This window comes from Ruditapes philippinarum, unplaced genomic scaffold, assembly GCF_026571515.1.
Source record: "Ruditapes philippinarum isolate M1 unplaced genomic scaffold, ASM2657151v2 ctg1479_1_1_1_1, whole genome shotgun sequence".
Taxonomy (NCBI): Eukaryota; Metazoa; Mollusca; class Bivalvia; order Venerida; family Veneridae; genus Ruditapes; species Ruditapes philippinarum.
In genome coordinates, this window is record NW_026862628.1 from 65,586 (window position 1) to 89,494 (window position 23,909).

Below are 23,909 nucleotides of genomic sequence, written 5' to 3' on the forward strand. Positions count from 1 at the left end.
CGCAGTGATCTCCCCTGAATTTTTCGGCGTTAGTTTACATATAAAGGGAAGTAACCGCTTCAAAAAAGCGGACTACTTTCGGCACTTGCAATTAAGAGCATTGGAGTCTGAAATTTCGCTACCATTATAATGAGAAAGTGCGGAGTTCTGGTTCTTGTGCATTGCACTTTTTCTTAATGAGATTTATCATCATATGAAGTTTCATGTCCATAGGTTTTATAGTTTAGGAGAAATGGCCCGGACAAAATTAAAGTATAAAAATTAACAGAGGGCAATAGCTAAAAAATTAAGAGGTTCAGAGAAACGAGTTTTGTGCCCTGCACTTCTTCTTAATGAGATATAGCATCCTATGAAGTTTCAAGTCAATAGCTTTTATAGTTTAGGAGAAATGGCCCGGACAAAATTAAATTATGAAAATTAACAAAGGGCAATAACTCAAAAATTAAGAAGTGCAGAGTGATGAATCTTCTGCACTGCCTTTCGGGTCATTGAAAATTAATAAAGGGCAATAACTCAAAAATTAAGAAGTGCAGAGTTCCGGTTCTTGTAGACTGTACTTCTTCTTAATGAGATCTAACATCCTATGAAGTTTCAAGTCCATAGCTTTTATAGTTTAGGAGAAATGGCCTGGACAAAATTTTAGTATGAAAATTTACAAAGTGCAGTAACTCAAAAATTAAGAAGTGCAGAGTAACGATTCTTGTGCACTGCACTTTGGGTCACTGAAAGAAGCATGCACATCAAGATGGAGTCAATCCTAACTATATAGGGACTGACTTATGCTCCGGACAAGCATAAGGGGACGCCGCCGACCCTGACACCGACGCCGCCGACAAAAGTTGTCCCTATATGTAGCCTTTTTCAAGGCGACACAAAAACGATGGATAAAACACTTTGAACTGCGTCTTATCGACAAAACCCCATAAAAATTATATCCCACTTTAAGTTGCAAGTTCGCTATATAACTTTTGTTTGACAAAATTTGTTTACATTTTGTAGGATACGACGCATTTTTGATTCCCAGCCCTGAATCATGTTGGGTTTGCCAACACAGCATATATGAACTGGTACCCTAATGGAGATGCTTCCTTTAACACAAAATTAACTTTTCAGTGGTCATGGAGTAGTAGTTACATGAAAGCATACTTTTTGAGCTCGACTTTTCGAAGAATATAATAAGGAGAGCTATCCTAGATCCCAGCGCGTTTGCATAACCAAGTTATGTTAAAGTTTTCGTACCACCTCAAATATTTTCGAAGGCCATTGACATTTGGCTTTGAAACTTTGCACACTTGTTCAAAATAATGTACCCAACCTGTACACAGGAGGAGGTAACTGTATCAAGTATTTTTTTTTAATAGAATTATGTACCTTTTGCGACTTTATTTATTTATTTAAAATGTTGCCTACCACCTCAAATATTTTCAAAGTCTATTGACGTTGGCTTGAAAACTTTGAGACTTGCTCACCATCATAAGTTCAATCTTTGCACAGGAGAAGATCACCGTATCAATTTTTTTGACAGTATTATGCCCCTTTATCTATTTTTTTTTAATGAATGGAATAGTCATTTTTGTCCATTGATCATTATCTAGGTAGTTTCTACGTATACTATCAAGTACTGAGAATAGTCAAGCGTGTTGTTCTATGGACAGCTCTTGTTTGTTTTGTTTATGTCATGGCAGTGAATTCATGAACTGAATAATATTGATTTAATCAAAATATATTTCAAGTCAATAATAAGGCAAGCGCCTCTTAATGTGTGATACCATAATTAGTCTTTTAATCTTGTGCATAAATAAAACACAACATGGCGATGGGCAGACAGTAAGATTTATATATTTGACTGAGCAAAATCCTTAACACGTCTCATTTTCAAATTATGTAAAGTTAGCATTAAACACAATAATGACACAACCAAACAGGTGAGTAAATTTCATTCTTAACATATGAAATGACGTATTAAGTCAACTTTGCGTTTTCCAACTGAATAAGCAAATAAGAAAACAGACTTAATTAACAATAAAATAATTACATGTAAATTGTTTTCTTTCTTTTGAATCTTGCTGCTAATATCTAGATTAAAAAGTTACATGTTATAATGATTGATAAAGCAGCCTTTATTTACCCAACATGCTATGTCTTTATACTTATTCACACTATTTAATAAGTGCTGAAGAATTACAGTGTAGGCATTTCCTATCATCACATGTATTAATATAGTACAAAGTCATGTACATCAGTTTCCTAGCTAACTTTTATGACATCCATAATTTATGATGAAATCAGTTTAAAAAAAATTCTAAAAACAATAATATTAACACTTTTGAAGAGAGTTATCTCAATGGTTCTAAATTATTCCCAATCATATCTTTGTTTAGCTTTCTTTTGTTTCAGTTTCTTAGCGTAGGTTAGATCGAAATACCGTATCCGTTGTGTGTTTTCTTACTATTTTGTTTGATGTCATCCACGGAAAGGAATGAAAAGTTGCAAAAAAACAAATGAACATTGATTTCTCTGAGACCAAACTTTCCTGTTCTTAAAACTGTAATGAAATGTTATTAATAAACAACCATTAATGACCATTCTCGGATTTCCAACAAACAAAACCCGGGGGTGTGGGGGAATAACGAGAACAATGCAATTGGAGTGAAGAAAGGCCAAACACACCATCTCTGAAACTGACTGGGGATCGTTGTGTACTCTTTATAAATATTACTTCGTCACTGGCTGATAGTCATCACCATAAGAACTGAAGAAGTGTTCATTCAAAATATCTCTGGGTTATAATTTAATTGCGAAAGATCACTTCATATAATTCTATATGTATTTGGCTTGAATGCCAAGGCTTATAAAATGAAAACATAGGAAATGCTACATTCTAAATATCCGAGCTCTTGTGACCATATACTGTCAGAAAGGATCAAATATAAGTCTTATTAGTAAATTATGCAACACACAAGTGAGTTTCAATCTGGCGATGAGCATGCCAAGTTCAAAGTTGTACATTACATTAAATGTAACTAAACTCTAGGTTATGCAGTTTCACACCAGAATATCTTGTTTTTCTATATCAGTCTACATGTATGTAAATTACGCAGGCAATTTCCAAGTCCAGCGGGGTGCCGAGTTTCAAACATATGAAGAGGACGCAAAATTTTTACATAACAAAATACATTTGCTGTGGGCATTATAATATCAGAGAGGATGATTTTTAAAGTTACGAACACAAGTCGTTCTTACAAAATATACACAACAAAACAATATAAGTATGCACATTTATTACACAAGTAAAGCTCCACAAGATTTTTTTATGGGAAAATAAATCATAAATATCAAGCACTTTTTAAATATTGTACAATTAATAAATGTCAAATCACTCTCACTAAACTCATATATGGCACAAGTCTTATTTCCTTAGTCACTAATTTCTTTTCACACATAAAAGCAAATCAGAAACAAAATATAATTGGAAGAACAACAATTTCACAAAATTGTAATACCATAAAATTCACAAAACTTTAGCAGCAAATAGAAAAGATAAAAACCTATATATGCCACTGTGTACATATGTGATTTATGCCAAATCTATGGAATAAAGCAACACAGAAATGAGCAAGTTATAGATATAATGTAAGCAGAAAATAGAAAATAAAACCCCGTTTTTTACCTCTGATCTCTAAATGAGATTTTGATTGTAAAAGCACCATAATATTATTCATTTATACACATCAAAATTGCGCGTTTTAATTCAATATGACTTAATGGAACTTTAGCACAAGTAAAAATATCCCATTGTATGTAATTATAGCTTAGAAAATAAACTTTATTTGTGACTTTTTGACACGTTTACAAATGTTTACAATTTTGATCTTTGACTTTTAAATTTGACTTTGTTGTATTGTCCCGGTTTTTCCGCACTCAGCATTTTGTCTTGTGATGGTTAAAATTCCTACAGGTCCTGTTGATTACAAAGGAACATCCTGTTGTTTGTCAAGGAATGTCGAAGCTGTTAACTGAACACACTTTTTGGTTAAGACATACATACAGACATAAACACCACACACCTACATACATAAACACCATACACCTATATTCCGTTCCATCACTATGGCAACCAAAGTATGATTAAACTAACATAAATTAAAGTTTATGTAAGAAAAGCGCCAAAAATGTTATACAGTTCTTTGTAGCCCTCATAGACGTAGCAATGTGAAAGTTTTTCAAGCAAACGTAGTTCCGTTGTACCCACAGTCATTTCGAGCTATGTCAAAATACGTGATGTAGAACCTGCAAAGACATGTATATAGATATACAAATTCTAAGCAATGAATCATGGCATGACATAATTTCGTTTCATTTTATAATCACTTTTAAAACAAGAGATATCCCTAAAGTCGATGGATGCTTCGATGAGGTTTAAAGGACCAGGCATGTTAGTTACAAACCGAATATGAGAGACATCTGTTATATATTAAATAAGACTGTTTGTGTTAAAGTGAAAAATGTGTTGTAATAGTGACCTTGACCCAATATTCACCCAAAGTTAGACCACTACCAAAGATATGTGCCTACTAAATATAAAGAAGGCCTTGGCCAATGAATTAATTAAGGCTGTATAAGCAAAAGTTACAACTTACTTTTAGAACCAGTAACCATGATCAAAGTGACCCCTTATACTACGTTCAAAGTAAAAAGCCAAGCCATAGTATATACTAAGAAAAATAAAAGATAACCACTAGTAAGAGCAAAAAGTTAAAAATACATCATGTAGTTTTAACATCAATGATCTTCACCCCAGTGATCAATAACTTTAAATTGGTCAATATTATAAATAAAGGCTATATGAGTAAAATGAGAACTAGAAAATAATAACTGTTTTAAGCACTGGCGACTTTGACCCCAGTGGCCCTAATCTCAACATAAAGTGAGAGTTCTATCCAAAGTATAACACTTTCAAATATGAAATACATCAATTGATAAATAAAGCCAGTGTGAGCAAAGTTTGTAAGAGAAATTGTAAGAAAGCGCACCAGAATTACAGACCCACTGAATAAACCAACCAAGGATACATGAAAGGGTAAAGTGGTGACTATATGCTACCCTAATTTTTTCGGGGAACATAAAAATAATTGTGACTTAATTCTAATGAAACACCTTTAATGGCTTACTTGCAATGACTTACTATTAAATACCTACTTCAGTGGTTTTTGTGTTTGTTTTAAGTCACACAGACATTGTAATAGTCATATTTTACTTGTGGAGGAAAACCTCAGATGCCTCTCCGTGCGTTATGTCAAGAACAAGCGTGTACCTGAGTGGAACCATGTACATTATATAAGCTAGTTGGATAGTTTCCTCACATGAAAAGATTTCAAAGTTCCTCGCAGGGTAACAACTCGGTGGGAAGTCAAAGACCTTAAATCCTCGGCAATGGATACCCCAAATTCTAACTTTAATGGTAACTTTGAACTTTTAATGATTTACTCAAAAGGTTTATTTTTAATAGCTTTCTTTCATTCAATCACCTTAAATAGCTTTTTTTCAAAATCATATGCCTATCTTACTTTCAAAAGCTTTCTTTCATTGACTCACCTTTTGTAGCTTTCTTCAAAATCATATGCCATCTTACTTTCAATGGTTTATTTTCAATAACTGACTTACTTTTAATGTCCTACTTTCTTTCAATGACTTACAGTCTTTGAACTATTTAGTTTCAATGGCTTACTTATTTCAATTTTGATGTTCTAAAAACATTTCTAGATTTTACGTATCAAGAGAATCCACATATTGAGGACCATAATAGACATTTCTTGGACATTAGAAATGTGGTAAAATTGTGAAAAGAACGTACATAACAGGCATTTTTTAGTATTTATTATGAATGGGAAGATACCCCTGAATTCTCTTTATGCATTATTTCAGATATGAATGTTTGTTTGTTTGATTGGGTTTAACGTCACATCGGTACAGTATAGGTCATACGGCGACAATCCAGCTTTACTGGTAGACCTCAGGTGTCCTTCCTTGCATTTTTTTTCAGATATGAATATGTAATTGAATAAACAAATGACCATGTATAAAGTTTGGCTTCATAGTTTGAATAATCAACTATAGAAAAATTTTCAGCTATTTTTTTTTGCATTAAAGTCGTGTTCAACTTTTGACGCCGTACCTGTCTTTCTTGATACCTAATTTTGATTCGAGAAAATCTCCTATTTTGCTGGAATGGCTTTTATTCTTTTCTCCTAGGGCTCCAATACTCATAAGCTGAAAAAAGACTGAATTATTTAGATCCACCACTGACAGCATTTTAGTGCAATCACTAAGAAATAAAGCACAAGATTGCAATATCATAGTTGTTTAAGATGCTACAGACCAAATTTGATGTACATTAATTTTGCCTAGCAGTTTCGAAGAAGATGAGTGTTGACGCAAGACTGTATTCACTGTTATGTAAAAGTTGAGTCAAATATCTTCTACAGTATATTGCCATTTACAAATGAAAGCAAATTTTTCCAAGTGTACTGCCATTTATAGAAGAAAAGGTCAAACTTTGTAATTCATTATATTGCTTTTTTACAAATTTAAGACAGACTTTTGGTAGTATCATACAAATAAAGGTAAACCTTTAGCCTTCCAATGGCTTTCTAACTAGAACATTGCCTCTTATAAAAAAGGAAAACTTTGTCATTTGCTTCTATAGCCATTAACATAGAAAGGCGTACTTTTACTTTAAAGGGTATAAAGACACGCACACGCACACACACACATAATAACTGCAAAAATTATTATTTGATTTTTTTCCAAAGTGCTCGTTTGAACGAAATATGGTAGAAAATTGCCTTAAAGATCCTGTAACACAATTTTTTTATGGTTTTATATCATAAATATAATGCTCCAAGGAAGATTTTTTCCAAAAAGCATTATTTGTAAAGATATTACCAAATTTACATTTCATGCTAATAAAAGAAAGAAATTAGAAATTTATTTTTTGTAAAGTCTGAGTCACATTTTTCAAAAAGAAATGAATGCATATATTTTAATGATGACATATAATGTGGACAAATATTTGCAGTACATATTTTACATATTCTTCGATGTTTAAAAATTGTTTTAGAAGCATAGTTATATACATAATATAAAATTTCACTTTAATGTGGCAACAATTAGCCAGTCAGCATTGCTCAATCGGTTAAGGCGCGAGACTTGTAATCTCGACATTGCGGGTTCGCTAAAATTACCAATCAGTCTTTCGGATGAGACTTTAAATCGAGATCCCGTGTATGAGTGCTTAAACACTTGGCATGCTAAAGAACCAGGAGACGCTTCTGGAATTAGGGCATCTTGTACTATCCTCCAAAAATCTAAAATAACTAATACTCTTCTGGAAGACTCGCCCATATGGGCAACCAGTGGCGAGTATAAATAAACTCAATTACACACAATGGCAACAACCTTAATTACAACATACAGGATCTTTATGAGCAAATGGTGCCAGACACAGAATCATTTTACATGGATAAATCCTACTTAAAATAGCAAAATAATGTTTTGTGTCGGAACATTTTATTCTGTTTATGTACAATATTCATGTTTGTTCAATAACAGATGTTACAGCTCTTTCAAGAACCGATCATAAGATTATGGAAACAACATAATTTCTATTGTTATTCTTTTAAAATTATTTCATAAGATTGAACTTTGTTTAATATAGCCGTTTTCACTTTCAGTTTTATTGCCATTTACAATGTGGCAACATCTTTCGACGACAATTCATAGCCTGAGGAAAATCTTTGTAAATGTTCTTAATAAATCACACAACCTTCACTTTTGACAATCGAAACTACTTCTGCAGCTTTTGTTACAATAATACTGTAATACATAACCTGCTCGACATGTTTGCTATATTTTCTGCCATACCAAATATGAAACCATATCTACTCTCTATTTACCACTATAAATAATGCACATCTTCGTTCTTTATAGTCCTTTACAGTATTATTTACTTTATGCCAAATGATAATTTCCTCATCCGATTGAAATACACATGCTGACAAACAATTAGTGAAGGCTGTAACTGTAACAAAACTGAATAAATCCTTATATGCAAAACCTGGTGCACAGCTACACATGCTGACCAACATTTCTGTAATGTTTGTTGACTAGATTAAATACTTTTTGGGCTATATGCAACAAGAGTTGAAACTTGCAAATTTTTACTCAGTCAAAGGCAATAACTCTAAGAATACTGAAAAACTACTAAATCCACAAGCAAACAGGTGTACAACTGCATTGTACTCATGTTGACCTTCATTCCTGTAAAGTTTCATGACTCTAGGTCAAATGAGTTATGCACGTAACAAGTTGAAGATTGATTTCTTTTAACAAATCAAGGGCAATTACTATTACAAAACTGAATAAATCCACACGCGAAATCCCAGGTCTCCAGTGCACAAGTTCACAAGACATGCTGATCAATATTCATGTTAAGTTTGTTGACTCTAGCTAAAGCACTTTCAGAGCTACATGTGGCACAACATGGGATGCACGGAAGACAGACAAGGGCAAATCCAAATGCCCTCATAAAGTGGATTCTTGCTGGAACCTTTTTGTCTTATGACCTTATTACCAACATTTAACCTTTCATATTTAGTCAAAAGAGTCAACAGTCAAGTTGGAAACTTATGTGAGTTAATAGCCCCGAAGTTAAATAACAAATCACATTAAGTTATTTTTGTTTATTACAGTATTAAAAACATTATAACTAATACCTGAACACTACCACATGGCTCACTACTTCCACCAACGTACATCATCTGATCAGGAACTACTCGCACAGTTACATACTGAAATTTTGTGCAAACACAAAAAGTTCATATTGAAATATCATAAGTTCGTACTAAAATATAATATATGAATATAATGGAATATTGAATATATGTAAAATGCTATTTGAATATAGTTTGTTAATACTGAAACATCGTTCATCATGTCAATGTGTCTCTCATACATTAACTCATTATTTTGATATATTAATCCTTATATGAAGTTTTCCTTGTATTGTAAGTACTAACCATGTCCTAACCATATATTATATATTTATCAAATGTATCAATTGAAGTCAGTGTAAAAAGTGCATTAGAATTATTGTTTGTTTGTTTGTTTGTTTGTATCCGGCTTTATAAATAAAATTTTCTAACTTGACTTGACTTGATAAAGAAATACCAACTGTCCAAAAGCTAGTTTGATAGCTCCGTCATAAGAAAGTATTTCATATTATTTTTTAAAGAAAGCATATTATCTCATTACCAAAAGCACAGGAAAACACATTTTAAGTACATGTATTTTAAAAGCAAGTCAAATACAAGTAGGTTATTTGAATTCATCAAGTTTTATGAAAATAGAATTTAGGGCCACAAAACCAGAAGCCATTTGGGCTAGTGGTTAGCAAATATACTAGCCTTAATAGTTTAAACATGCCCAAAAATTAAAGTGGAAAGTAAAGTATAATGATTAATACATTTGTTCTTGCATATCAGACAGGATATGTCTGATAGTGCTTCCGAGGGATCAAACTTCGTCCAGATTTTTAAGTTGTAAATTCATATACTTCCAAAGGAAAAAAGTGCAAAATGAAAATATCAGTTTTTATTATATACTTATAAATGAAATATTGAGAAATATTGATGAAATAAAATGCGTATTTTCATTTTCCGTATTTTCACTGTAAAAATTTATTTTTCACTGCAGTGAAACATATTTTCCGTATTTTCACTGGTGTCTTGCCGGACTACTTTCTTTTAAATTCTACCAGCGAACAAAATTTAAGGGAAAGTCTGTCAAATTTTAATGTCAAAAAAGAGAAAAATGTATATAATAAACAGAAAATTCAAGTTTTTTCTTTAAATACACAATTTATTTTCATCTTGTGGCATGAAAATTACCATATTTCACTCGTGGCTACCGCCACTCATGAAATATTTATTTTCATACCACTCGATGAAAATAAATAATGTATTTATAGAAAAAACTTGAATATCCTCTATTTATAAAATAATTCTGAAATATGACTGAAATGTAATATGCAAGAAAAAGAACCAAACACTAGCTTTCGTCTCAGATGGGATTATTTAGGTCTTGGGTTGTCCAACTAATTAAACTTGTTAAAATTAGGCGTAATGGTTTGCAGGTAGGAAAAAAAACCCACAGAATGTTAAATTTGTCAAACCGTTCACGCTTAATAAATTAGGCTAGGTTTTCGGTAATTGTAAGTCGAAGCTAGGCAGAACCTAGTAAACAGTTACTCTTGAGCTACATATGTACATGTAATTAAATAGAGGCAGCCGTAGTAAGATTCGTAATTATAATATGTAATGTTGTTCCCTGCAACAAGGATATAAATGGGTTGTTTCATCTGAAATTCAGATCTTTTACATAGGCCAGGTACTGTTGGTCTTGTAACGTTTATGGTTCTACACCAAATGTTAATAGCCATTTATTAGTACAACTAATTAGACATTAAAATTTATTTAACGTTTTATATTATCATTGTGACATTTTAGATTTTAAGGTGTTTTTTTTAAACACATGGACAATTAAAAATATAAAATATCACATATAATGAAGGATAAACATGAAATAAGTAAATATTGACTTGCGGGTTAACCTTTAAATTTGCAAAAATTATCATGGAGTTTCTATTAGAACCAAGCCTTATTGTTACATGAGTAAAATGTTTTTTCAAAAAGAATTTCCGTTGATACTTCAGAGCCAGTTGTTCAATGTTACTGGATGGTTTTTTTTTTGTTTTAATTGTTCTTTTTTAGATCTGCAGTTGAAGTTGAATCTGTCAAATATTTCAGCATACGCTGAAGGTAGTAGAATGAATTTAAAAATTCAGTGGGAATCGTTATGTTATTTTGCATGTACATGTATTTCAAATTATGTTATTTACCTGCCGCTGCAAATAATCTGTTCATCAGTTACTGGGATTTGATTTAGATGAAATGAAAACTTTTCTTGTTAATTTTACTCTTCGTGGCATTTCCAGATTGAAGTGTCACTGTGTCAAACAAGCCGAGCCTATAATTCCTTTCATACATAACATAATTCCTTTGGCATAAGACTTCAAAGACTGGTAATCCTGTCACTAGACGCTTTACCTCATAAGCATATTGTGAAAAATGGCCATTTTCATTGAAAAGCCTCCTGTTACAAGTTCAAACTGCTATGAAACTATAAAAAAGGCTTCAATACTGATGAAACTTGGCACAAATGTTGTCTGGACCATAGCCTCTGTAACAGTTTGCTCAATCTTAATTTCCTGTTACCATGGTACCGGGGGACGTCTCAAAATTGCCCAAAATCACTATAAGGCTTTATCTTGCAAGATGGCGGCGATGGCTAGTCTTGAAGGTTATACTAATAAGGAAGTAATAAGAAAGCCTCAAAGTAGTTTTGTTCATAGTTTGTTAAGTGTACATGCTCTTGCTTATTTGTTTTGTTATTATGGCCGTGGGTTTGGCTAAATGGTGAATATTAATCTTGTAGTAATCATTATGATCAAAAATAGACATTCAAAACAATTTTAATTAATGTGAATTATAAATGACTTAAATGCATAATAAAGGTGTTCTCATTCAACTCAAACAATGTTTGTATGAGTTTGATTATGCTCACATGTATGTGAAGTAAACGAACTGTATATGTGATTAATGTTATTGATAAAAGTACATGTGTGAATTTGATTCATGTGATCTCTCAATTGCCTAAAATATATTTTCATTTGACTAAAATTTTCTTATGTTATTTCTTCTGATTGAAAACTGATAATTATGCTTTAAATAATTGTTTTTAGATATTTTCATTTCGAAATAAATAATGACATTAGCAAGATTATTTTTGCGTTTTTTATGATAAATTGTGATTTAGAAAATTTTAAGTTATAAAAGAAATTTTGTTGTGAACTTAAGTAAATATATGCTTAACTTGTTTCTGCCTTTTAACGGCAATATGATAAATTTAGATCTATCACTAACTTAATGTGTAGTCCATTATACACTTGTTTATATTTATAACATGTTTTAAAATCTGTTAAGTGAAAATCCTTAAAGGGACTCCACTGAGGTTTAAAAGCCTAAAAAATATAACATTCGAATTTCTAACATAAATGAGCTGGGGCACTTTAAACAGAAATATATGCAAAGAAAGAAGTTAAGAAATATACTTTGAAATAAATCGTATTTTTATGCTTTCCTTAGCCCGATTTGAGTGGAAAGCGTTTTAATTTTTGGTCATTTTTTGCAATTTGAATAATTATTCTGGAAAAACGAATTGCGCGATTGATCTGAAATTTTGCACAGATTAGTGGTCTAAACCTACATCAAATGGTACATTTATCTGGAAAAATATTTTCAGTCCCATCATATCAAAAAAACGCAGTGGTGTCCCTTTAAGTGCATTAGATCTGTTTCAAATAATTATGTTATAACACCGTTTTCATATTGAAACATCAAAGTATTTATAAATACTAACAATCATTCAACGACTGGCACAGACTGGGCCAGTAAATCTGATACTATTCTCCGGCCGGTCAAAAAAAGACCAGGGTTCGGAAGCAACCGGTCCAGCTAACAGTATATCCCAGTATATCTTGGTTAGAAGAAGTAATGGTCTGTCATGATTGTTTAAAGACAAGCGATCCGAATGCTTGTGTAAGTACAGGGTCATAATCATATGTCAGACATTTAATTTCCTAAAAGAGTCACATTTTAACATGAAAACTCAATTTTTGGCGGTGGGTCAATGTCTGTGAAAATCAATACAAAAGTCTGACCCTGACTTTACAAATATAGCAAAAACAAATAATCTTACATGTTCCGGTTTTCCTCGTAAATTTGCGATAAATTTTGAAGACTCTGGAAGAAAATCTGAAGGTATGTTATCGCGTGGAATTGATACAAAAATGATGAATGTCAGCATGTTTGAGCAATTTTTTGTTTAATCCCTCCAAAAAATCCCTCCACAAAATCAAAACAACTTTGAAGTAAGATTACTTTATTGGTAACAGAGGTTCGTCTTTATAGGCGGTGAAGATTAACAACAACAATATCATGACATGCGATTGGCTGCAAGAAGTGCAGGGAAAACGGTTAGATTCAATGGGACATCAGGTGATTGGATAAAAATGTAAGTTTGCAAGTATGAAATTCATTTTAGAAATTAACACTGCATTGCTTTCTTAAGAAAATAAACTGTTTCATACGTGTCAATGATAATTTCTCATTTGGATATTTTCAATTTAAAAGTATATGTAAGTTTTGTGATCAGCAGAAAATTTCAGTGAAACCGTGGACCCGTATTCATCTCTGAGGACATTTTGCAAAACATTTGGTCGTGCAACCCTATATTAATATATCAGACAAGTCATTCTTTTAGAAAATCCACATCTTTAGCATGAATACTAATCTTAAGGTTTGTTTAGAGGTCATTTCTTATCATGTAAGTCTATGGGAAAATTAATATAGTAGTCTGACCTTGAAGGCTTAATTATTTCCTATGTTTAATCACGGATTTATATTATATTAAATCCGTGGTTTAATTAAGCGACATTAATTTATGGAAAAACGAAAATAACAATATGGATCAGATAACAACCATAGGCACATGATTTTTGGATAAAGAAAACCTTTTTGAGATTTTTGTAGAACTGAAATTTGATTGAATGTAACGAATTTTTAACGGAGATGTCTCGATTCTAATTAAAACCGTCATTTTTCCTATGTTACTAAAATCAAAGTGTTGAAAGCACTGGCCGCGACGGACGTGACAATGGAATTGCATAAGTATTGTCGAAAAAGGACCAAACATCAGTCATGTTGCACCAAGAAATTTCTAAACTCCCAAAGGACAGTAAAAATATATGCCATACTTTAATGAGGCTTTGGTAGAGACCTCTTATTGTGATCCCAAGACTGAATTAGGTTTCATGATCATCACGAATATGTTCTGTTTTATTTTTTTTAAAAAAGCTTATGTTTTTTATTCAAGTTGTACATGAATGTGACCCAGTTGCCTTTTTCCATAAAAACGAAACTTGAGGGTTGTTGGTCGTGTTTAATTTGAAGTAGGCACTAAAATATGTTCCCGATACACAGTCCATCAAATCAACATTTCAACAGACAAATACTGTACATCTTTTATGGATATCACAACATTATATCGTCTATCTTTTATTCTGCTTTTTTATTAATTAAAAATTTGTAGGTAAAGATGCGACATAAAAAATTAAGCAAAGCGGCAAATCGCATGACCACGGGGATGATTAATGTAGCGGCTTAAGTATCCATAATATGTGAATTAATAATTTGTATGCCCCGTAATCTCAGAGACATAACATTTTTATACGGATTCAAGAGCTTGCTTTACATTCAACCTCGTTTTTTAACAATGTTTGGTGGTTAAATTTGTTTTGCCTCAGATTTTCCAATAGAAACAATTCATTCTTTAAAGGCTATTCCAGTGGGTTGGAAAAAAAACTGTCGTTATATCCACAGACGCTTGTGGTTTGGAGCTCAAAACGCCTTTAAAATCCAAATAAAATGCATATTTGTCAATCCCAGGACATGTACTGATCATATATATCAAAAAATCTTAATATATGCCGTTTTGAAAAAATTCATATTTCAACATCTATAATAATACACAAGATAAAAATGTTCGCCGGAAAAAATCCGCACCCCTACCGTCATAATCACCATGTATTTTAATCCATTTCCAATATAATCACATAATCCTTTGGTCCATCGACACAGAAGATATAATTCTTCACGATGATGGTCAATTTTAAACTTCAACGGTAATATAAACAACGCAACAGCCGAAATAAACATCAATATTCTCGCCGTTTTTTTTCAACGACAAAAACTTTCGATAAATTCAATGGACCAGACGGCTATGAACGAAGCTATCCGATTATGTGGTTCCCAAACTTAAAAGCGCTGCGCATTTTGCACACGGCAAAGCTGGGGCCACATAATCGGATAGCTTCGTTCATAGCCGTCTGGTCCATTGAATTTATCGAAAGTTTTTGTCGTTGAAAAAAAACGGCGAGAATATTGATGTTTATTTCGGCTGTTGCGTTGTTTATATTACCGTTGAAGTTTAAAATTGACCATCATCGTGAAGAATTATATCTTCTGTGTCGATGGACCAAAGGATTATGTGATTATATTGGAAATGGATTAAAATACATGGTGATTATGACGGTAGGGGTGCGGATTTTTTCCGGCGAACATTTTTATCTTGTGTATTATTATAGATGTTGAAATATGAATTTTTTTCAAAACGGCATATATTAAGATTTTTTGATATATATGATCAGTACATGTCCTGGGATTGACAAATATGCATTTTATTTGGATTTTAAAGGCGTTTTGAGCTCCAAACCACAAGCGTCTGTGGTTATATCTGCCGTGCGTAGAAACATTTTGAGAATAACGAACTTTGAAAACGTTGATAAAACTTTGTTTGTTTATTTTATTTCACTGTATATTGTTCAAATTAATAGTGAAATAAATGTGAAATTTAACTCGTTTGCGACATTGAAATAGCGTTCTTGATATTATTAAAAGGTTTAAATCCAAGCAAAGCCTCTGGCTCCGACCAGCTGTCCCCAAGGTTATTGAAAGAACTTCATACTGAATTTCCCCTAGTTCTCACACACATCGTCCAAATTTCCTTAAAAACTGGTACTGTCCCTTATGACAGGAAGCATGCAGTCATTGCCTCTGTTTAAAAATTAAATTAAATGTAAGCCTAGTAACTACAAGCCTATATTATTAACCTGCATTGCCTCAAAACTAATGGAGCATATAATTGTCTCCAATACCATGTCTTACTACGATTAGCATGATATTCTCAGCAAATTCCAACATAGCTGTGAAACCCAGGCCCGGTGTTCACAAAGAAAAGATCAGGATCAGGATCAGGTGATCCTGATTTTATTTTCATTGTTTTATAAAACTTAAATTGATTGTAATATGCTAGAATTAAATGGAACATATTGGAATTGTAAATAATGGCTTATTTGCAAGGAAACCAAACTATTTTGGGATAAAATCAACTAATAATTATAACAAAACAAATACAAAAGTAATTGGATCAAAATGAGGATCAATTTTAGGATCAAGATCAAAATTTGGATCAACTGTAAAATGCCCATGTTTTTGTAAAAATAACAATAAATTTATTCTAAAATTTCATAAACATGATATTTTAAGTCCAGTTTTATCAATTTAATATTGAATATTTAATCTATGAGGATAAATAATGGAGAATATTTGAGTTTTTAAATTTGATCCTGATCTTGATCCTGATCCTTAAATCTTTGTGAACACAGGGCCAGCTTATCAGTTTTACCCAGGAAGTTCAAGACAATTTAGAGCAAGGCCAACAGACCGATGTCATTGTCATGGACTTCAGCAAAGAATTTGATAAAGTCGACCATCACAAGCTTCTCCTTAAACTACACAGACTAGGTTCATCAATTAGACAAGGTCATTTTTATATGGTCGCACCCAACAGGTCGTTGTCGATGGTCAGAACTCTGACAACCTACCAGATCTTTCAGTCAAAACTTCAAACAAAAAGGTTAAAGAAACTGCCTACAAAACCTATGTAAGGCCCCAGTTAGAATACTGTTCCACGGTTTGGCATCCTTGGCAAAAATATCTGGTTTTCAAAATAGAACATGTTCAAATGTCAGCTGCCAGATATGTATACAACGACAACAATTACACCAGTAGTGTATATGTATCTAAAATGTTAAGTGAACTTAACAGAGGCGCAGCATCAGCTCTGTTACCCTTCTCTACAAAATCCAACACAATCTTGTGAGGGTCGACCATCATCATCTGACACCCACTAGAAACCTGAACTACCTGATACCATACTCAAGGACACAATACCACTCTCACTCATTTCCCCCAGAAGTATTCGTATGTGGAATGGCCTACCCGTGTCCGTACTAGTGACAAGCTAGTAACACATGTGAGGGAGCTTCCATTTTATTTGAAATGTAAACATTATCAGTGCAGGTACAGGTAGGAATTCTGTACTATTTCAGTTATTACAGGTTTGAATATGCTTTATAGATCATGCATTAGAATTAGATATATTTTTCTTAATTAAAAACCTAAAACCGGAAGTGTGGTAAAGTGGACGAAGTTTGGTTTTTATAGATAAAATAATAATGTTTAAAAAATAACAAACTCTACTGTATGTATATTCGGTAGCGCTTTCAATGTATATTATATACAATTCTATATTTAGCTCCATGGTTAAACGTTACCTGGGACATAAGTTATCTTACCCAAAGTACCGCAGACTCATTTTACTAAACGCACGATACTTACATGTTCTCTCGTCACAGTTACCTCCCCTTCATAAATTTACGTCTTGATTTTAGAATTTGGACAATTTTTTTATTAACCTATAAACACTTTCATTGATAAGTGTTTCTATTGTTTTTTCAGAGTCACTTTAAAAATATGGCTGTAAAAAGTGTTCATATTGAATCGGAGGCGTATCTTGTTTGTTTGACTCATGCCCTTTCAACAGAAAGAGAAGAAATAATGGGTTTACTAATTGGAGATATTGACAATGAAAACGTTTCAAGAATTTCAGCAGTTATAATGCTAAGAAGATCTGATAAACAATCAGACAGAGTGGAGATATCTCCAGAGCAATTATCAGCAGCATCTACTGATGCTGAGAGACTCGCAGTTGAACTTGACCGGCCCATGAGAGTCATTGGGTGGTATCATTCACATCCTCACATCACGGTTTGGCCATCTCATGTTGATGTTCGAACACAGGCAATGTATCAAATGATGGATCCAGGCTTTGTTGGTTTGATTTTCTCGGTATTCAATCAGGACAAAAATACAAAGCAGAATAGGTAACAGAACTATACCATTTGTCAATTAAGATAAATTTATATAATTTATAAATAATTGTTTCAACCTTAGTTTAGATGTGCCTAGATGGGAATGGTTGCCAAATGTATCCCTCTCAAGATATCCCTGTAAATGGAGATAAAACAATAAGAAAGAAATATCTTTGTCGTGAAATGTTTGGCATTCTAGAAGGGTTGGGTCACCAATTTTAAGTATCTGTTTGTGTGTCTTCATCTATAAATATTTGCATATTTATGAAATGTTAATATTAAATTTATCAAAATATTTTTGAAATTATTGGAATAAATTACCAGGCTTGATATTTTACTGATTTAATGTGAAATTTGTTAAAAATTGATAAGCTACATACAATGTACATGTACATTGTATGCCATAATATCCAGGATTCAATTGTCACACTTAACAAAATAATGACCTGTATACTTTAAACTGCTCATTTTTAGATTTTTACCTGGGTTACTGATAGCCAGTTTACAGATATCAATTTTAGGAATTATATCGATTTCAGGGTGCAAGTGACATGTTTCCAGGCGTCAGACAATAGCTCAGACTATACTCGTATAGAGATTCCAATGCACATTGTACCCAGCAAAAAGATAGGATCAGCTTGTATACAGTCACTTGTCACATTACCAAATATTCTTACCATGGAAGAAGAGGAAGCTTATCAAAGGTATAAAAAATGGTAACAATTACTAAATTATCTTTGAACCTTTACGTTTTCATGTATCTCTGGAAATATTCCATGATTTATAAAATTAATATATATATAATTTATCACAAAGTCATCATTACTTTTCCCTAATCAATTTCTCAAAATCCCACTAAGGGTCATAACATGAATAATCTTTAATGTAATTTCCTCAATTCTGGTTAAGTTACTATGGTAGCAGAAAAGAAAATCTTAAAAAAATCATATGTCAGATTTTAATATCATTTCATGGAAATAACAATAATTTGAATGAATAGATTAATGGCAAAGGGAAGTCACTGTTCCCAACATGACTTTGTGTAAAAGGTTTCTTCTTGTAAACTGTGTATGACTTGAATAATTTAAGGAGCTTGATATTAAGTTTTTCTGGAGTTATTGACCCTGCATGGTAAAATATAGTACAGAAAATATCTATATTTAGTCACCAGTGATAAAGAAACACTAACTAGTCTTAGTTTTAAATAAAGATAAATTTAGTTTTAAATGAAGATTAAGACTGATATGTATGTCATGATTGTATTATATTTCACCAGGTGTGCATGTAATTATAAAAGATATTAATTTATCCCTACTTGTTCAACTTTAAAAATGTTTTGTTTCCCTTTTACTACTGTACACCATTAGATAACCTCATAAATAGTATATTGTACTAACTAAACACTAATTGGACAAAAATTTAACTCAGATTTGAACCAGAGATACCAGTTTGATAGAATGAAAATATTTGAAATGAGAGAGCAACACCTACATTGTATATAGTGTCATAAAATGATAAACGGTATATTGTATTATCCAATACTAATATAATGTCATTCATATTATATTATATTGAACTAAGTAAGATTAATATAAAGATAGTGACTTAGTCATTCATATTATGTATTATGTTGTACTATGAGCAATAAATGGTGTATAATACAAAGACAGTTATAGTGTCATAAATATATTGCTCAATCTTAGACCAATTTAGTGTCATAAATAGTATTTTGTATTGTCCAATATATAATCAGTTCAATAAAAACAAACGCTTTTCTTAAGCTTTCGACGTATAGTCTTCTTCAGAAAAAATTGACGTTTATAACATAACAAATGACGCAACGTCCGTTTAAGTATACACTAAACAGAACGTGACGTTAAAGCGGGAATAAAAACTTTGTCAAACAAGATATGTTTGTAAAACATGTATGCCCCCTATCAGCAGCCAATTAATCATGTGAAAAGGTTATTATGCATGACTTCTGACCCAGTGATCAAACAATTAATAAGGGTTATCAAGTATCTACTGGTCATGACCTTAACCTTTGACCCCTTGACCAAAAACTCAATAGGGGTCATCTGCTGGTCACGACCAATCATCATACAAAGTTTGAAGTTCCTAGGCCTAAGCGTTTTTAGTTAATTGATCAGAAACCGTTTTAACATACAAGGTCAATGTGACCTTGACCTTTGACCCCTTGACCCCAAAATCAATAGGTAATCTGCTTGTCATGACCAATCACCATACCATGTTTGAAGTTCCTAGGCCAAAGGGTTCTTAAGTTATTGATTTGAAAGCATTTTTACCTACAAGGTCAATGTGACCTTGCCCTTTGACCCTTAACCCCAATATCAATAGGGGTCATCTACTGGTCATGACCAATCACCATACAAGTTTGAAGTTCCTAGGCCTAAGGGTTCTTTAGTTATTGATCAGAAACTGTTTTTACCTAAGAGGTTAATGTGACCTTGACCTTTGACCCCAAAATCAATAGGGGTCATCTACTGTTCATGACCAATCACAATATCAAGTTTGAAGTCCCTAGGCCTAAGGGTTCTTTCGTTATTGATCGGAAACCATTTTACCTACAAAGTCAATGTGACCTTGACCTTTGACCCCTTAACCCCAAAATCAATAGGGGTCATCTGCTGGTCATGACCAATCACCATATCAAGTTTGAAGTTCCTAGGCCAAAGGGTTCTTTCGTTATTGATCGGAAATCGTTTTTACCTACAAGGTCAATATGACCTTGACCTTTAACCCAAAAATCAATAGAAGCCATTTACTAGTCATGAACAATCCTCATACTAAGTTTAAAGTTCCTAGACCTAAGCATTTCTATGTTATTGATCAGAAACCGTTTTTTACCTTCAAGATCAATGTGACCTTGTCATTTGACCCCTTGACCTCAGAATCAGTAGGGTCATCTACTGATCATGACCAATCACCATACCAAGTTTGAAGTTCCTAAGCCTTAAAGTTCTTTAGTTATTGATCAGAAACCGTTATTGCTTACTAGGTCATTGTGACCTTGACCTTTGACCCCTTGACCCCAAAATCAATAGGGGTCATCTACTGATCATGACCAATCACCATACCAAGTTTGAAGTTCCTAGGCCTTAAAGTTCTTAAGTTATTGATTGGAAACCGTTTTTGCTTACAAGGTCATTGTGACCTTGACCTTTGACCCCTTGACCCCAAAATCAATAGGGATCATCTACTGATCATGACCAATCACCATACCAAGTTTGAAGTTCCTAGGCCTTAAGGTTCTTTAGTTATTGATCGGAAACCGTTTTTGCTTACAAGGTCAATGTGACCTTGACCTTTGACCCCAAAATCGATAGGGGTCATCTACTGGTCATGACCAATCACCTTACTAAGTTTGAAGTTCCTAGGCCTTAAGGTTCTTTAGTTATTGATCAGAAACCGTTTTTGCTTACAAGGTCAATGTGACCTTGACCTTTGACCCCTTGACCCCAAAATCAATAGGGATCATCTACTGATCATGACCAATCACCATACCAAGTTTGAAGTTCCTAGGCCTAAGGGTTCTTTAGTTATCACTCGGAAACCATTTGGTCTACGGACCGACGGACCAACGGACCGACGGACCGACAAGTGCAAAGCAATATACCCCCTTTTCTTCGAAATGGGGGCATAATAAATACAGAATCTTTCATGAATATAAATACAGCAATATACAATAAATTACACATATAATATGGATCTGCACATGTGATACAAAAATTCTCATAATTAATAATAATAAAAAAACCTTGATATGAGAAAAAACATACTACATGTATATGTATACCGGCTCAATAATGACAAAGTTATATATTGTACAAAACTTTTGCATTCATACCATTAGGAGATAATGTGTTAAGCTTATGAATCCAGTATGATTCTTGTAATAAGCGTTCCATATCATCGGAGACAATCTCTATGGGCATAAATTTAAAATCCTTAATACAATGATTAGTTTTATTGAAGTGTGTAGCGACATTGGTTGAAAATAACGGATCGGAAAAATTGTTGATATCAAACCTATGGCTATTCATGCGTTTAGACACTTGTTGCTTTGTTTGACCAACATATTGCTCTTTACATTTATCACAAGTGACAAGATATATAACATTTTTCGTAGAACAATCAGTATTGTTATTTACATGATAATTCTTACCAGGAATATTAGTACTACTAAATATATTGCTTTCAATAATAGAGCTGCAATGTGTACATCTACTTCTATTACATTTGGATGAACATTTCACATTTTTGTTATTAGACCTAACTTTAGAATTAATTTTTTTTTTTTTTTTGTATTGTCCAATACAAATATAGGGCTGTAAATATTGTATTGTCCTCTCTAAGATCAATATAGGGTCATGAAATTTAATGTTATATTGTACAATCTAAGACAGATCATAAATATACATGTATTTTATTATGGTAAATTAAACTCGAAGACCAATGTGATGTACAAGTATTATAACAACAAAAGATATATATTTGCATTTTTCAGGGCAGCAGAGAATAAAGATCTTGACTTGATAACAAAGGTGCACAATGCATCAGTGTATACAAAATCTCTGTGCCATGTAATTGATGTAATGAATGGACCTGTCCTTCAGACTCTAGAGAACCGTTTAGAACGCAACAAAAATAGGATTCAAGCATTGGAAAAGGAGAAGGAAGATCTGCTTAAAATTTTGGAGGAAACTTGAATGGATTGTGGGAAACTTAATTGAATAGTGTCATTTAAATTATCGTAGGATATTGCATAATTGTGAGATTAAGATAGTTGTTATTTTATAGGACAAAATGAATGTATTGCATAACCTTGACTCAAAAAACATTGACTTTCAAAAGAACAACATTTGTTTGAAGTGAAGCTTTTCAGCATTTTAATGAATTGTCTTATTTTAAGTGACATGCTCATTTTTTCATTTTCATCACTCATGTTGTGACAAATTTAGATATTTCAAAAGATTGTCTGTTTTAATGGTGATTGACCAGTAGTTGATATAGAAAAAATGTTTAGGATAAAATATAAATCTGTCTAGAATATAAAATGACTGCCCCATTCTTTTTTTAAGTTTTTATAAATTGAACATTACGGTTAAATTCTGATGGATATTTATTGAAGTGTCCTTTGGCCATAAGTTCTTTATCTTTCATGCCAAGTTGATAATAAAATTGAAAGGAATTATGGAAAAATATAAACTTAACTTTAACCTATTTTGACTTTTACCTGTTCAAACACTCTATACCCTTAGATGGGCATTATGTTACTTTAGTAAATTGTTGTGGATACAGTATTTATAAGTAGAATTTCAGTAACTAACATAACATTATTGTAAATATTTACAGCAAAAAAATGCCTGATAATTTTTTGTGAAAAAACTTAAGAATTTCATTCTCATTTCTCTAAATACAATGTAAATGTATGTTACAATAAACTGGTGAAATTGTTTTATTGATTGTTTAAACCAGAGAGATTTAGCAACATTCTTGACTCAGTCATACTACAAAAAGCATGAGTATAGTTCCATAGACAAAAGAATGCATCAGTATTATCAATTCCATAATTATTGAAATATATTTAAAAAACAGAATTTGTGTTGCATTAGAAGTGGTGGTTTTTATTTTTTGGTGTATTAAAATGCTGATCCAATTATCAAGGCCCTTTATGGCTATTTAGTAGATTTTGACCCTTACTCCTTAGTTTTGAATCCTGCCAAGGAAGAGAAAACTTCCAAGTTACATGTACCTCACAGATTTTTGTGGTTCTACTCCGGTGTCTGCTTTTTCCCTTAATAATGCATGTAGGGGCACCCTAGGTCCTCCTCCACCAGTTAAGCTGGAAAGACATCATATGACCTTTCATGTGTCAATGTAACTTAAAACTTAATAAACCAATCATTATCATTATTTTCCAGCTTTATTTTTAGCT

The 23,909-nt window shown here is 32.5% G+C and overlaps 2 protein-coding genes across 2 annotated transcripts; one reads left to right on the forward strand and one right to left on the reverse strand.

Moving 5' to 3' along the window:
- Positions 1-4,151: 4,151 nt before the first annotated feature.
- Positions 4,152-12,984, reverse strand: LOC132719614 (macrophage migration inhibitory factor-like). The gene is made up of 4 exons (XM_060703408.1): positions 12,877-12,984; positions 8,775-8,849; positions 6,176-6,270; positions 4,152-4,290 (listed from the first exon to the last, which is right to left on the reverse strand). The coding sequence occupies exons 1-4, from the start codon at positions 12,982-12,984 to the stop codon at positions 4,224-4,226; spliced, it is 345 nt and encodes a 114-aa protein (XP_060559391.1). The 3' UTR covers positions 4,152-4,223.
- A 4,528-nt stretch (positions 12,985-17,512) lies between these two features.
- Positions 17,513-23,432, forward strand: LOC132719618 (lys-63-specific deubiquitinase BRCC36-like). Its single transcript, XM_060703413.1, has 3 exons — positions 17,513-17,962; positions 18,490-18,654; positions 22,479-23,432. Exons 1-3 carry the CDS (start codon positions 17,553-17,555, stop codon positions 22,678-22,680), a joined length of 777 nt encoding a protein of 258 aa, XP_060559396.1. The 5' UTR covers positions 17,513-17,552; the 3' UTR covers positions 22,681-23,432.
- The last annotated feature ends 477 nt before the right edge of the window (positions 23,433-23,909 follow it).